General features: G+C 39.9%; 1 protein-coding gene across 48 annotated transcripts in view; it reads left to right on the top strand.

The window, feature by feature from the left end:
• The window catches only part of Zasp52 (Z band alternatively spliced PDZ-motif protein 52), a 452,865-nt gene extending 437,766 nt beyond the window's left edge, over positions 1 to 15,099 (top strand). For 12 of the 48 annotated variants that reach the window (XM_073989435.1, XM_073989422.1, XM_073989416.1 and 9 more), the window contains 4 exons: positions 4,993 to 5,317; positions 9,753 to 9,936; positions 10,053 to 10,292; positions 14,558 to 15,099. In XM_073989435.1, the coding sequence (XP_073845536.1) occupies positions 4,993 to 5,317; positions 9,753 to 9,936; positions 10,053 to 10,292; positions 14,558 to 14,635 (827 nt within the window). In that variant the 3' untranslated portion in view covers positions 14,636 to 15,099. Of the gene's footprint in view, positions 1 to 918; positions 5,318 to 8,677; positions 9,630 to 9,752; positions 9,937 to 10,052; positions 10,293 to 14,557 lie in introns of all 48 variants that reach the window. The other 36 variants (XM_073989412.1, XM_073989407.1, XM_073989418.1 and 33 more) reach the window with 6 other exon arrangements.
• Positions 15,100 to 15,315: the final 216 nt, after the last annotated feature.

The following is a 15,315-nucleotide window of genomic DNA, read 5'->3' as shown; positions in this document are numbered from 1 at the left end:
TATAACTGTTATACTAAACATTCTTAAACGCTATTTACACCAGTTCTTAGATAAATTGAAGAGCACAAAATTTCACATAGTCTTTCGAATATAACAGTCTTACAAAACTGTTATAACTCAACTCGAAAATATTATTTGCTGTTCGTTATCTCTCTAAATTGACATATTGACAATTTCTCTATATTAAAGTGTTATACAACGACGTTATGCAATTTATAACTGTTTCCAATAAATTTAAAAAATCACTTTTTAAGCTTCTCCCCAAGTTTCACACAATTTATGTAGCAAAAAATATGAAATCAATTAAAAAATATACCACCAAAGAGAAACTTCATGTCATGTCCGGGTCCATTTGTGTTCGACGACTTTACTCCAAATTTCTTACACGATAATCCTCGTTGTACACTACGTCCAACAAAACGACACACATACACTCACTAAATGCTTCTAGCTGTATATAGATATATAAAAATATCAGCACCGCTGCTTGCAACAAATCTAACATGAAAACAATTTTTATCTATTTTCTCTTTCTCCTAAATATATACATACCCACATACATACAAACAAATTGTTATACAAATGCAAATCAACTCAACTCCTTCCCCTATACAATTGGAGAAAATTTAATCACTAACCAAAAAATATTTAACCAACAACACAAAACCACTCAAACAAATCCATTGCCACCACCACCATTATCTCATCAACATCATGATCATCATCGTCACAATCACAATCATCGTTCATGTCATCGTTATCATCTTCCAAACTGTTGTTGTAATTGTTAAAAAATACCAAAAAACAATCACATGAATTTAAAAAAAAAAAATCTGCTGCAAAAACAACATTCCAATATACCACCACCCTCCACAATCCCGCATCCAATGATGGTTAAAATGGTTGGCTGTTGTTCAGAAGAAACCGCAGAGGAAGGCTTGCAACCGCAATATGCTGAAACTTATTTCGAAGAGGATTATGAAGTGGAAAGGGCGAATCGTCAGGTTCGTTCAAATTTCTGTTGGCCTCCGCAGCAGGATGATCATCGCACGCCCACTGCTGCACCGCTTTATATTGCACCACCAGAAACTCAACATGTTGAGGTGAAGCCAATAGAAAATCCGCCTCCTCCTGAGACTGGGGAGAGACGGGTATCGCAGCAACAACAACAGCAGCAACAGGCTCAAACTACCCAATCAGAGCAACAGCAGCAGCAACAACAACAGAGTCAATCCCAATGGCAAAGCCGTTCTGCACCCCAACTCACAGCTGGGGTTCAATCCACTGAATGTGAATCTGGTTCGGATTCCTATACATCCACCAGTACCACAGCCACCACCACAACCTCGGATGACTATCAGCGTCTGTACGCTGCCCAGGCCCAAGCCTATCAAATGCAACAACTATATGAACAATCTGGTTCTGAATTTGATTATAACGTGGACTTGGAAGTAGCTTCTATGCAACAAAGTCATGACCACCTTCAATTGAGCTCATCGGATTACCTATCTGGACGTCGTAGTGCCCAGGAATGTGTCGACACATTGATGCCCTCCCTAAGCACCTATAAACTAGTCGATATGGTTAGAGAAGTAACACCCAGCCCCGTGCCCCAACAGCCGTCAGGTTCTCAGGGTCCAAGACGTGTTGTATTTCAGGATGAACCTGAAGTAAAGGTTGTGGAAACTCCCACCACCCAACAAGGTAATGATGATGATTATGTAACCCAACGTGAATCTTTAACCCAAACACAAGAATCTGATGATCTTCCTGAAATTTCACATGACAATGGGGACCACGAAGAGGCCCACCACCAAGAGCAGGAAGACAAAGGTTTAGTTGTAGAAGATCGTTCTCACATTTTAGAAAGTCAGCGTATTTTTCAACCCACTCCAGAAATCAAATATGAAATTGCCCCTGTCAAGCCTATACCTCCAACAAAAATTCCCAATCCTACTCCCAAAGAATGGATCAATCCAATGGTGGCTGTACTAACAACAGCTCCCGAAACTCCCTTCCACATGGTTGACTGTCTGTGTCCTAAGCCTTGTGATGATTGCACTTGTCAGGTTGAGCCCGAACCAGAACCTCAAGAAGAAATCTCAAAGGTATTGGCTGAAGAGACAACTACGGAACCCAAACCTGAACCCTATGAAAGACCTCTCTCTCCAGAGCCTGAACCCGAACCTGTATCCATAAATTCCATGTGGGATACTCCTACTTTGACCAAGGCGATGACTATTGCGCCACCTTTTGAATTGAAATTTGCTCCCCCCGCTTCTGAGGGTGTACCCCTACCAGAAGAGACAGTTCCTTATATGCCCCCACCCATTGAAGTTAAACCTTATGTTCGCGAAGATTATCGTCCGAAGTCACCATTTTTAAGTGCTCTTACCGTAGCTCCCGATCGACCATTCGAGGGCCACTTTGAGCGTGATGTTCCCATACACATTTTGGATTTGCCCACACCCACTGGGGTTTTAACAATGTCGGACGCTCTGTGTACAGCACCGGAACGCGCATACACCCCTCTCAACCCGGAGAACGCCACTCACCGCTTCGAGGAGGAGCAAAAGGAAAAGGAGAAAAAGAAGTTTGAGTTTCAGGTTCTGGACAGAGAAGAAGAATTGGGTATTCGCAAGCAATCGATAGACAAGCCAGAATATTTCGTAACCGACAAACGCAAATCTTCAACATCAGCATTTGCGGCAATGCAAGCATTCCAACCATCCAAACAACCTCTGTCCTCTACCTCAACTACAGCCACACCTCGTACATCGATTTCCTATACCAAAGCTGAGAGTGATGTTGAATATCAAAAGTTTTGTGATGCCCAAGATCGTTATCAGAAACGACGTAGCTATTTCTCACAAAAGGAGCAAGAGCTCTTACAGCAACAACAACAACAAACAAACACAGTTACTACCTCACACCAACAACAACAACAAACTAATCCTACACGTGAAGAATCCTCATTATGTTCCTCTACCAAAGCTAGCTCTTCTTCCTCTAACACCTCTTCCGCAGTCCAACAACAACAGCTACAACAACAGAAACAACAGCAATCCTCCCTATATGCCTCGAATCTAACACAAGCTACCACATCCTCGTATGCAACGGCTTATCAAAATGTTGGGACTACCTCCACAAAACTCGAAGCCCGAGAAATAATCGAAGAAACCGCCGAAGAACTCGAACACTCTGAGGTCATTTTCCCCCCACCATCACCATTGAGTCATTTGAAACCGAATGTACAGTCGGGTCTTCATCGCCCCGAAAACATACCAAAATATCAACGCAATTGGACAGTGCTGCCATCGCAGAGTCCAGTACGTACTCCCGAACCTCAAGAGTTGCGGGAGAATGTACCATTGGCCTTTGTAGATACCCCCAAAACACCCACCACTTCCAATGGCCAATCAGACGAGAACACTGTACATAAACCCGTGGCCCAAATGTCGACACGCTCAAGTACAGCCCAACAGCAAACCTCCCATGCTAGTGCCTATGGTTCAAACATCACGAGTACACTCAGCGAACAAAGGCAACAGCAACAAACAGCTTCCGCTTCTACTCACACCTCCAATGCTAGACAGCAAAATAAACCTACCGCGGTTCCCATTATAATTGAAGATCGCTCGGGTCCAGTAACTATGGCTTTCCAATCGCTCGACGAACACGTGGTAAGGGATCATTCTCAGCCACCGTCACGGCCTTATACTCCCTCCAGACCAGCTCCCATTGTACCGGCTTATCAAACTCCCGAAAAACTGTGCTTTGATGAATGTCCAGCTACTCATGCCCGTGCCTATGATGCTCGTTCAGCCTCTCCATTTCCAGATCGTGCCCGTTCGCCAGCTCCTGGACCTCCACCAAATCCATTGGCAGCCATTCGTGCTCCACGTTTGAAGGAGAATGAGGTGTCCACATTGAGTCCTCGTGTTTTGCAAGCCGGTTCCATTACCACTGGACAGAGCTATTTGGGCGCCCAACAAGCCCAGAAACAGGAGAGAATGTTGTCTCATACTGAAACATCTGCCCAATCGGGTATGCAGAGCTATTCTCAGCAGCCGGAAAAAAGGGAAGAATACCAAGTCGGCAATTTGAGTGTACAAAGGAGGGAACAATCGGCTAGCTTGGCCGAACAGCAACAACGTCAATTGCAGTCTCAAACCACTACCCAGGTTGGCAATACCCAAATTGAACGTCGTCGCAAGGTGACCGAAGAATTTGAGCATACTTCGTCAGCGAAGACTGTGGAAATACGAACTGGTTCACAGGCTGTATCTACAGAGCGCAGACAATCTTACGGCAGGGGGTTTGTGGCTAATCAAGCTCGTCGTTTATCCGGCTTGGAACAGGAAATTACCAACTTGACTCCACAATCCCAGGCAATAAGTGCACGTGCCGCTACCCTAACGGAAACTAAATTTCCCGAATTGCATAGCCCAGAACCCACGGAGGTCTGTAAATTCCCTACAAAACCAATTTTACCTCCTCACGATGAACCTCAAGCCCCGAGCTATGTTGTTTCTGGAGCCGCTTATCGGTCATTGGCTAACACGTCGTCAAGCAAACAACAAGAGCAAAAGTTGTCTTCTGTTTGTGGATCATCTGTGGTTTCCACGCAACAGCAGCAGTATCATCAATTGCAACAGCAGCAACAACAGAAATCATTATCGTCATATTCGTCAGTATCATCTTCACAACAACAACAACAGCAACAAGTAAACACCGTTAGCTCTAGTCTAACCAAAGCTTCTGCTACCACTTCTTTAACTAATAATCAAGCTTATAAATCGATCACAGCTGGTACTAACCAAAACGCTACATCAACAACCGCAACAACAACGGCTGCACCACTTGGTGTCTGCCCCGTAACGGGTACATTCTGTCGCCCCGGTCATACGTGCTGCAAACAACAACTTATACAATCAAATAACAATAACAATGTTAGTAATGGCGCCGCCTATCGGCCGAATGCTTCTTTAGGTTCTGGCAATGCTTCTAATAATGCTGCCAGTTGCCAACAGCAGCAGCAACAGCCGCAGCCACAGCGACAACAGCAATTGCAAACTGCACCAAAACAAGCGCCAGCACCAGCTCCTGCACCAACTGCAGCCGCTTCAGCTTCCACAAATTTATCAACTCCATCTTCTAATGTTGGCGGTTCTAATGATTCTGCAGGTGGTGTTGCTCCCAAGGGCGGTGCCTATGGTGCCACCTCGGCTCCCAAACGTGGACGTGGTATTATGAATAAACCTGTGGCATCTGGAGTCCGTACACCATTGTGCCATAGCTGCAGCACTCAAATCAGGTCAGCAAATAATGAAATACATTTGTTGGGCGTTTTTCAACTTCGTTCCTTTGTTGTTGTTTTTATAAGAGATATTTGTTGATTTGCATGATGTGTTGTTGTGTTTTTTTATTGTTGTAATTCGTCGCATGCTTTGAAAATAGTGCAATTTGCTAATTTTTATTGATGATAATTGCCCCGTTTGAAATGGGGTTCAAGTTTTCAGAAAAAATGCTGGATTGAAAAATTTAAACGTTAATAAGTTATGTACAGTACAGGATCGAAGGTATTTTCAGGATCGGAAATCATTTTCACGTTTCTATCCTGGAAAAAATACTGATATTAGTCATTGTTTTTAATATATAACAAGTAAAAAAAGTCGTTAGGTTCGGCCGTGCCGAAATTTTATACCCTCCACCTTAAAATAGTGTTAATTAAAATGGAATAATTAGTTTCCTTTCACAACCTTAGGTAGACAAAATTTTCGACCACGGATACCCCAAATGACTAGATTATCTAATCTAATCTAAAAAATGTGTTCAACCAGGTGAAAGGTACCAGCTACGGGCCTATATCAAAGTGTGGACCTATCCTTACAGTTTTTTTTTTTTTTTTTTTTTTTTTGAAAAGTTTTATAACTGCAGGGAACCTTAAAAGCCAAATGACGGGTAGTTCCCTCAAACAATGCAGCTAAGACCCTCAAAATACCGATAATCGGGAGGTACCGTTATATGGAGGCTATACCAAACCTTGGACCAATGTTAACGGTTTTTTGGTGGGGAAGTTTCGTGACCGATGAGAACCTCAAATGTCAAATTACAGCTAGTTCGGTTAACATTTGTAGCTAAAATCCTCAAAATACCGAAAATCGGGAGGTATTGTCATATGGGGCTATACCAAAACATGGACCTATATTAGTGGAGTAATTTCGTGACCACTGTTAACCACAAATGTCAAACTACAGCTAGTTCCGTTAACATTTGTTGCAAAAATCCTCAAAATACCAAAAATCGGGAGGTACCGTTATATGGGGGCTATACCAAAACATGGACCTATATTGACGGTTTTTGGCGGACAAGTTTCGTGAACACTTAGAACCTCAAATGTCAAATTAGAGCTAGTGCAGTTACAAATTGTAGTTAAAATCCTCAAAATACCGAAAATCGGGAGGTATTGTTATATGGGGGCTATACCAAAACATGGACCTATGTTGACGACTTTTGGAGGAGTAATTTCGGGACCACTGAGAACCTACAATGTCAACTTTCAGCTAGTTCGGTTAAGATTTATAGCTATAATCCTCAAAATACCGAAAATCGGGAGGTACCGTTATATGGGGCTATACCAAAACATGAAGCTATATTGACGATTTTTGGCGGCGAAGTTTCGTGAACACTTAGAACCTCAAATGTCAAATTAGAGCTAGTTTGGTTAAAAATTGTAGCTAAAATCCTCAAAATACCGAAAATCGGGAGGTTCCCTTATATGGGGGCTATACCAAAACATGGACCTATGTTGACGATTTTTTAGGAAAAGTTTCGTGACCCCTAAAAAACTTAAATGTCAAATTACAGCTAGTTCGGTTAAAAATTGTAGCTAAAATCTTCAAAATACCGAAAATCGGGAGGTACCGTTATATGGGGGCTATACCAAAACATGGACCTATGTTGACCACTTTTGGTGAAGGAACGTGACCACTGGGAACCGCAAATGTCAAATTCGGTTAAAAATTGTTGCTAAAATCCTCAAAATACCGAAAATCGGGAGGTACCGTTATATGGGAGCTGTGTATGTCAAAACATGGACCTATGTTGATGATGTTTGGTGGAGAAGTTTCGTGACTGCTTAGAACGTGTAATGTCAAATTACAGCTAGTTCAGTTAAAAATTGTAGCTAAAATCCTCAAAATACCGAAAATCGGGAGGTACCGTTATATGGGGACTATACCAAAACATGGACCAATGTTAACAATTTTTGGCTGAGACGTTCCGTGACCGATGAGAACTTTAAATGTTAAATTACAGCTAGTTCGGTTAACATTTGTAGCTAAAATCCTCAAAATACCCAAAACCGGGAGGTACCGTTATATGGGGGCTATACCAAAACATGGACCAATGTTAGCGATTTTTGGTGGAGACGTTTCGTGACCATTGAGAACCTCAAATGTCAAATTGCAGCTAGTTCGGTTAAAAATTGTAGCTAAAATCTTCAAAATACCCAAAATCGGGAGGTATTGTTATATGGGGGCTATACCAAAACTTGGACCTATGTTGACGACTTTTGGTGGAGTAATTTCGTGACCACTGAGAACCTCAAATATCAAATTACAGCTAGTTCGATTAAAATTTGTAGCTAAAATCCTCAAAATACCGACAATCGGGAGGTACCGTTATATGGTGGCTATACCAAAACATGGACCAATGTTAACGATTTTTGATGGACATGTTTCGTGGCCGATGAGGACCAAAAATGTCAAATTAGAGCATGTTCAGGTACAAATTGTAGCTAAAATCCTCAAAATACCGAAAATCGGGAGGTATTGTTATATGGGGGCTATACCAAAACTTGGATCTATGTTGACGACTTTTGGTGGAGTAATTTCGTGACCACTGAGAACCTCAAAAATCAAATTACAGCTAGTTCGATTAACATTTGTAGCTAAAATCCTCAAAATGCCGAAAATCGGGAGGTACCGTTATATGGGGGCTATACCAAAATATGGACTGATATATCCCATCATAGAACTTGACCTGTCTGCAAACAAAAGAGGCATCTTCCCAAAGTTTCAGCGTCTTATCTCCATTTTGATTGCCACAGGCGGACAGACGGACGGATGCGTTCTGAATTGTACCCTGGTCAAGCACATATATGTATACTTTATAGGGTCGAAATGCTTACTTCAATGCCTAATATACCCTCCATATCATGGTGGAGGGTATAAAAATAACAATAATAAATTTTGCCCTGTGTCAAGGTCTTGGCGTTATTCGATTCCACAGACGTCTATCTTTTATGAGTGGTTCACAGATGCAGATACAAGTCATTTTGAATCTTGGGATCAATATAAAAATTCCCTACCCCTAAACATTTTATATTTGTAAAATATAGTCCGACCTCGATTATCCGTGATCCGTCGGGACCGGAGGCATAACGGATAATCCATGTAAAATATACAACATCTTCTGCGTTTTCCTTTCACGTATAATCGAGGTTCGGTTGCATTTTGTTTCCTTTGTTTTATTGTATAATGATCTCAAAGATAACTTCCTACAATCAGTCTTGAGATTTTTTTATGCATGTTTTTATTTTTGTGTTGTGTTCCTACTAATCTTTGTTTCGTTACCTCGTTTCGTTTTTTTCTTTGTGATTTATTTCCTACAGAGTCCCTAACTAAACCGCACATGTTTAGTGATACCTTGCCTCGCAAATCCAATGCTAACCCCAAAATAAATGCTTTTTCTGCTAATGCTGTTCCCGCTGCAGTTAATTCTGCCTCCTTTAAGCAGTATACTGACTTACCACCTGGTGGTACTACTGCGTCGGCTCCATCCAATGAAGATCCCACGGCAATGCTAAATGCCTCACTCAGCAAAATGAATATGGACAACCATATGAACAACTTTATGGCCGAAGCAGGTAAAGTTATATCGAATATGCTGGAGGCACGTCTGGCAAATGGTGGGGGTGGTGTTGGCGGTGGACCCTCACCACAGAGTGGCAGTTCTTTGAGTTTGCGCAGTAATAGCAGTTCAAATCTTTCACGCAGTCCCATGGTTGTGCGTAAACGTTTAGATTTAGATGATTTCAAAGACATTAATCCCATTGAGCCGGCTGCATTGAAACCCGTCATAGCTGTACAACAAAATGTGGAATTGAAAAACCCTCATATACCGCAAGATTCTCAAGGATTCATTGGCAAAGGTGTTTATTCTCAGGAATTAAACGCACATCATCCCATGGGTAAAGTTTTGGATATATGTGATAATAAATTTAAGCCCACCTCTCCATTGGCCCTGCGTGCAAATACCGAAAATAGTAACGCACAATCTGGTGGAAATCTACCACCTTCCGAAACTGTGATATATCGCAATAATGAACGTTCAAATCGTCGTGCCAGTCATGCCATGGATCGTCGATCCTACATTGAGTCAAATGGTCAAACGGAAAATACTAACAAAGATGGACCTGTCTTCAGCATAAATGTGAAGGCTTTGGGTAAAGAAGGCACAGATCCCAATAAACCAATGTCACCGGAAAATGAACAGGTTGTAAGTCAGTTGCTGAAGGAGGGTAAGAAACCCATATGTTGTCAGTGCAATAATGAAATAACTTCGTAAGTGTGTTTTTTCTTTGTTTTTTTTTTTTTCATTTTGTTATGTTATTTGTTAACTTTTGTCTTTCCCATAACTTGGTATATTCAAAATTATTAACAAAATCCCTTAATCTATTTCCACAGAGGTCCCTTCATCACTGCTTTGGGCAAGATTTGGTGTCCCGAACACTTCCACTGTGTCAATGGCAATTGCCGTCGTCCATTGCAAGACATTGGCTTTGTTGAAGAAAAGGGTGATCTGTACTGTGAATACTGTTTCGAAAAGTACTTGGCCCCCACTTGCAGCAAGTGTGCTGGTAAAATCAAGGTTAGTATTACCACCCTTCTGTGGCGAGGGTAGGTTTCTGTTGTATTACTGTCATTTACCATGTTAATCTATACATTTACCTTCTTCTCTTCTTCTCTTTACCAACAACCATACAGGGCGATTGCTTGAATGCCATTGGCAAACATTTCCATCCTGAGTGCTTCTCTTGTGGCCATTGTGGCAAATTGTTTGGCAATACTCCATTCTTCCTTGAGGATGGTATGCCCTACTGTGAAGCTGATTGGAATGAGCTCTTCACCACCAAGTGTTTCGCTTGCGGTTTCCCCGTTGAAGCCGGTGATAGATGGGTTGAAGCCTTGAACCATAATTACCATAGTCAATGTTTCAATTGCACTGTAAGTATTTACAATTTATGTATTTTTCGGTAATGCTAAGAGATTAAATAGGCTCTTGAAAATTCAGCAACAACAGAAAATCACAAAATCCGCAAAAGGTTTAATGGGAATTGGTTGAAGGGCTGATTATTTAAAGTGGGTATACACTTATCGTTTTGTGAAGTGAATTTAATGAAAGGGGTGGTGGTAGGTGGCGGTGTGGGAAGTCATAATGTTTAATTTTGTGCTCAAAGAACAAATGTTAAGTAGGGGGAGGGGGGTGGGGCAGTAAAGTGAGTAGATGCTACGGAAGCTAATTTGTAAGGAATTTATTGCGTATGAAGTGTGTAGCGTGAATGGGTAGCATTAATGTGAGAGAGAGAGAAAGTTGATTTATTATTAAAGCGATATATGATTACTTACTTAGGTGCCCCATGATTCAGAGTAAAATTGTCTCATAAACCGAACTAGGAATAGGTTTCCAAGCACTCTGATCATTTACTTCGTTTTTATACCCTCCACCATAGTATGGAGGGTATATTTAGTTCGTTTTTCTGTTTGTAACTCATCTAGCAAACTTAGATGCGGTTCCAATATGGGCTCTATCGGTCCACTCCTTCGGGTACCTCCCACACAAAATTTCGGAAAAGTTGAGTTTAGGACCAGCTCTCGAATCACTTTGATGTTTGTTGTAACCACTTGTATTTCCTGCCCCCATCACAACGGTACATGTTTTTTCAGGGGCAAGTCCATACTTCCTGAGAAAATGGCCCGAAAGCTGTAAAAACCCGTGTAGTGGATGCACCGCACGATAATTCTCCAACGAATAAACCAATTCGATCCACAATTTGGCGGTCGTAATATTTTGTGCAGACTTAAATCGTGTTCTGTAATGAGCCATATCGATCCACTTCTTTGTGTACCTCCCCTACAAGTTCAAAATTTTCGCTAAAGTGGTGTGCACGATAACTCTCGAAAGCAGTAACCGATTTGGTCCATTCTTAGCACACCCTGATATTTCTATGAGACATAGATCAGGTTGTAATATGGACTATATATATCCACTCGTTCGGGTACCTCTCACACAAAATTTCAGAAAAGTGCAGTACCGATTTTTCTTGCAACAGGTTGCACTCAAGGTCCCTATTACGACGGTACAATTTCTTTGGGTGGCAAGTCGACACTTCGTGAGATAATGAACCGAAAGCTGTAAAAAATCGCTACGGCCAGCAAGCGTAGTGGCTGGTCCAAACTGTGGATCTCGAAATATTGTGTCCAAACTTAGTTTATGTTCAAAAGTAGGACCTATCTGTAGACTACTTGGGGTACCACTTTCACAAATGTTCAACATTTTTGTTTAAGGGTCTGTTCAAGGATCCTTTGGAAATTTTTACCGAAGGTACACCTATTGTCCCTGTTTACAGCGATAATATATTTTTCGTGGGGTCTTAATTATATGGTAGCCAACTGAAGTGACTGGTGGGCAATTTGTAGAGAGGAATGATTCTCAAAAAGAGACCCAATTCCAAAATGGTCTATGTAGATCCATTCCTTTAGGTACCTCCCCTGCTAAAATTTTGAGCTTTAATCCAAATCCATATTTGTGTCGGCAAGTTTATGAAAGAAAGAGAAGCGTTTCAATTCACACAGGCTGAGGGTATATCTCTGTCGGCAAAGCCGACTGATACTTTTTTACTTGTTTTGTCCGAACTTACTGCGATTTAATATTTGAGCTTCGCTGAGGTCACAAAACTTCTTCATCAAAAATTGTCAACATTTGGTATAGCCCCCATATAACAGTACCTCCGGACTTTAGGTATTTTATTATATTTTTGTCCGAACTTCTTCATAAAAAAATGTCGACATACGTCCATGTTTTGGTCCAGCCCCCATGTAACAATACCTCCCGATTTTCGTAATTTTGAAGATTTAAGCTATAATTTTTAACAGAACTAGCTGTAATTTGACATTTTACATTCCCAGTGGTCACGAAAGTTTTCCACCAGAAATCGTCAACACAGGTCCATGTTTTGGTATAGCCCCCATATAACGTTAATTCCTATTTTCGGTTCTTTCAGGTTTTTAGCTACAATTTTGAGCCGAACTATATGTAATTGTAACAGTGGTTGATATACTTATCCACCAAAAATCGTCAATATAGGTCCATGGTTTGCTATAGCCCCCATATAACGGTACCTCCCGATTTTCGGTATTTCAAAGATTTTAGGTACAATTTTTAACCGAACTAGCTGTAATTTGTCATTTGAGGTTCTCGCTGGTCACAAAACTTCTACACCAAAAATCGCCAACATAGGTCCATGTTTTGGTATAGCCCCATGGACCATATAACGGTACTTCACGATTTTCGATATTTTGAGGATTTTAGCTACAATTTTTAAACGAAATAGCTGTAATTTAACCTTTGAAGTTCTCAATGATCCCGAAAGTTTTCCAGCAATAATCGTCAATATATGTCTATGTTTCGGTATAGCCCCCCATATAACGGTACCTCCCGATTTTCGGCATTTTGAGGATTTTAGCTAAAATTTTTAACCGAACTTTCTGTAATTTGACGTAACCAAACTAGCTGTAATTTGAAGTTTGTGGTTCTCAGTGGCTCCTAAACTTCTCCACCGAGAATCGTCAACATAGGTCCATGTTTTGCTATAGCCCCCATATAACGGTACCTCCCGATTTTCGTTATTTTGAGACTTTTAGCTCCAATTCTTAACCAAAATAGCTGAAATTTGACATTTGAGGTTCTCAGTGGCAACGAAACTTCTCCACCAAAAATCGTCAATATAGGTCCATGTTTTGCTATAGCCCCCACAAAACGGTACCTCCCGATTTTCGGTATTTTGAGGATTTTAGCTACAATTTTTAACCGAACTAGCTGTCATTTGAGGTTCTCACTGGACACAAAAATTCTGCACCAAAAATCGTTAACGTAGGTATAGCCCCATATAACGTTGGTATAGCCCCCATATAACGGCACTTCCCGATTTTCGGTATTTTCAGAATTTTAGCTACAATTTTTAACCGTACTAGCTGTAATTTGTCATTTGAGGTACTCACTGGTCATAAAAGTTTTCCACTAAATATCGTCAACATAGGTCCATGTTATGGTATAGCCCCCTTATAACGCTACTTCCCGATTTTCGTTATTTTGAGACTTTTAGCACCAAATCTTAACTGAAATAGCTGAAATTTTACATTTGAGGTTCTCTGTTTTCACGAAACTTCTCCACTAAAAATCGTAAACATAGGTCCATGTTTTGATATAACTCCCATATAACGGTGCCTCCCGATTTTCAGTATTTTGGGGATTTTATCTAACATTTTTAACCGAACTAGCTGCAATATGACGTTTGAGGTTCTCTGTTTTCAAGAAACTTAGCCACCAAAAATCGTCAACATAGGTCCATGTTTTGATATACCTCCCATATATCCGTCCCTCCCGATTTTTGGTTTTTTGACGATTTCAGCTACAATTTTTAACCGAACTATCTGTAATTTGACATTTGCGGTTCTCAGTGGTCACGAAACTTCTCCTAAAAAATCGTCAACATAGGTCCTTGTTTTGGTATAGCCATCATATAACGGTACATCCCAATTTTCGGTGTTTTGAGGATTTTTGCTAAAAATTTTAACCGAACTTGCTGTAATTTGACATTTGAGGTTCTCATCGGTCACGAAACTTCTGTACCAAATATCCTTAACATTGTTCCATTTTTTGATATGGCCTTCATATAACGGTACCTCCCGATTTTCGCTATTTTGAGGGTCTTAGATACATTGTTTGAGGGAACTACCCGTAATTTGGCTTTTAAGGTTCCCTGCAGTTATAAAACTTTTCCGCCAAAAACTGTAAGGATAGGTCCACACTTTAATATAGGCCCATAGGTGGTAGCTTTCACATGGTTGAACACATTTCGTAGATTAGGTTATATAATAAAGGCATCTGGGTTATCCGCTCAAAAATTTTTTGCACCTAAAATTGCGGACAGGAAGGTAAACTAGTTATTCCATTTTAAATATGAATATTGTTTTATAAATAGTTCGGCCGGTTGAACTTAACTTGTTTACTTGTTTTTTTTTTTTTTTTTTTTTTTTGTTTTTGTACAGGGTTTGTCCTTTTCGGCAAAGCTCTTGTAGCAGTCATTCTGTAGAAAGTAAAACAAAATCTTCGTTGGTAGAATAATTGTTAAGAATTATTTCCTTGCACGATAAATTCTATTAAATCTTCCCTTTATTCTAATTTCTTTCCATTCTGTTTTTCATTTCAGTACTGCAAACAAAACTTGGAAGGTCAAAGCTTCTACAACAAGGGTGGCCGTCCCTTCTGCAAGAATCATGCCCGCTAAATAACCAATAGCAACGAGGGCATACTTTTGCAAACACCATCACCAGCAAAGAGACATATTTTCAATTAATTACAAAAACAAAAAAAAACTAAGTGAAAAATAATAATTCTCTTAATACTAAACCACGCACCTTATCATCAGGGATCATTTATGCATAAAACATTGAATTTAATTAAACAACAAAAACAAAAATAATTAATAAAAAAAACAACACTTTTTTCTTCTCTTCTATTTAGTTAATCATAATGAAAATATTAACATTAATATATAAAACAAAACCAACTACAAGAAAAAAAAACAATATTTAATAAAAAAACAAGCTTAGCTTACTTTATATAAAACAAAGTAATTTTCATCCCCTCACACAACTTAAACATAAATCCTGTGGGAAAATTTCCTTTTTTGGCCTCAGATTTTAAGACTTATAAAAATAAAAACAAATCCTTTCTATACGAAAAAAAAAATAATTGAAAATTTACTTCCGAATAAACAAACAACGATCCTCTAGATGTATTCATTGTATTATGATGTCATAAAATTTTAACAAATAAATTGGCAAATTATAACAATTATGGGAATTCTTGGTGTCATGCTGCATTAAGAATTCCCTTTAAGAAGCAAAAAACAAATATAACTTTGTTTTTCTATTCTCAATATTTGTATCTCAATTTATTAAAAAG

This window comes from Musca autumnalis, unplaced genomic scaffold (assembly GCF_047663935.1).
Source record: "Musca autumnalis isolate F117 unplaced genomic scaffold, ASM4766393v1 scaffold_5, whole genome shotgun sequence".
NCBI classification, from domain to species: Eukaryota; Metazoa; Arthropoda; class Insecta; order Diptera; family Muscidae; genus Musca; species Musca autumnalis.
This window is presented reverse-complemented; position numbering and strand designations above follow the sequence as displayed.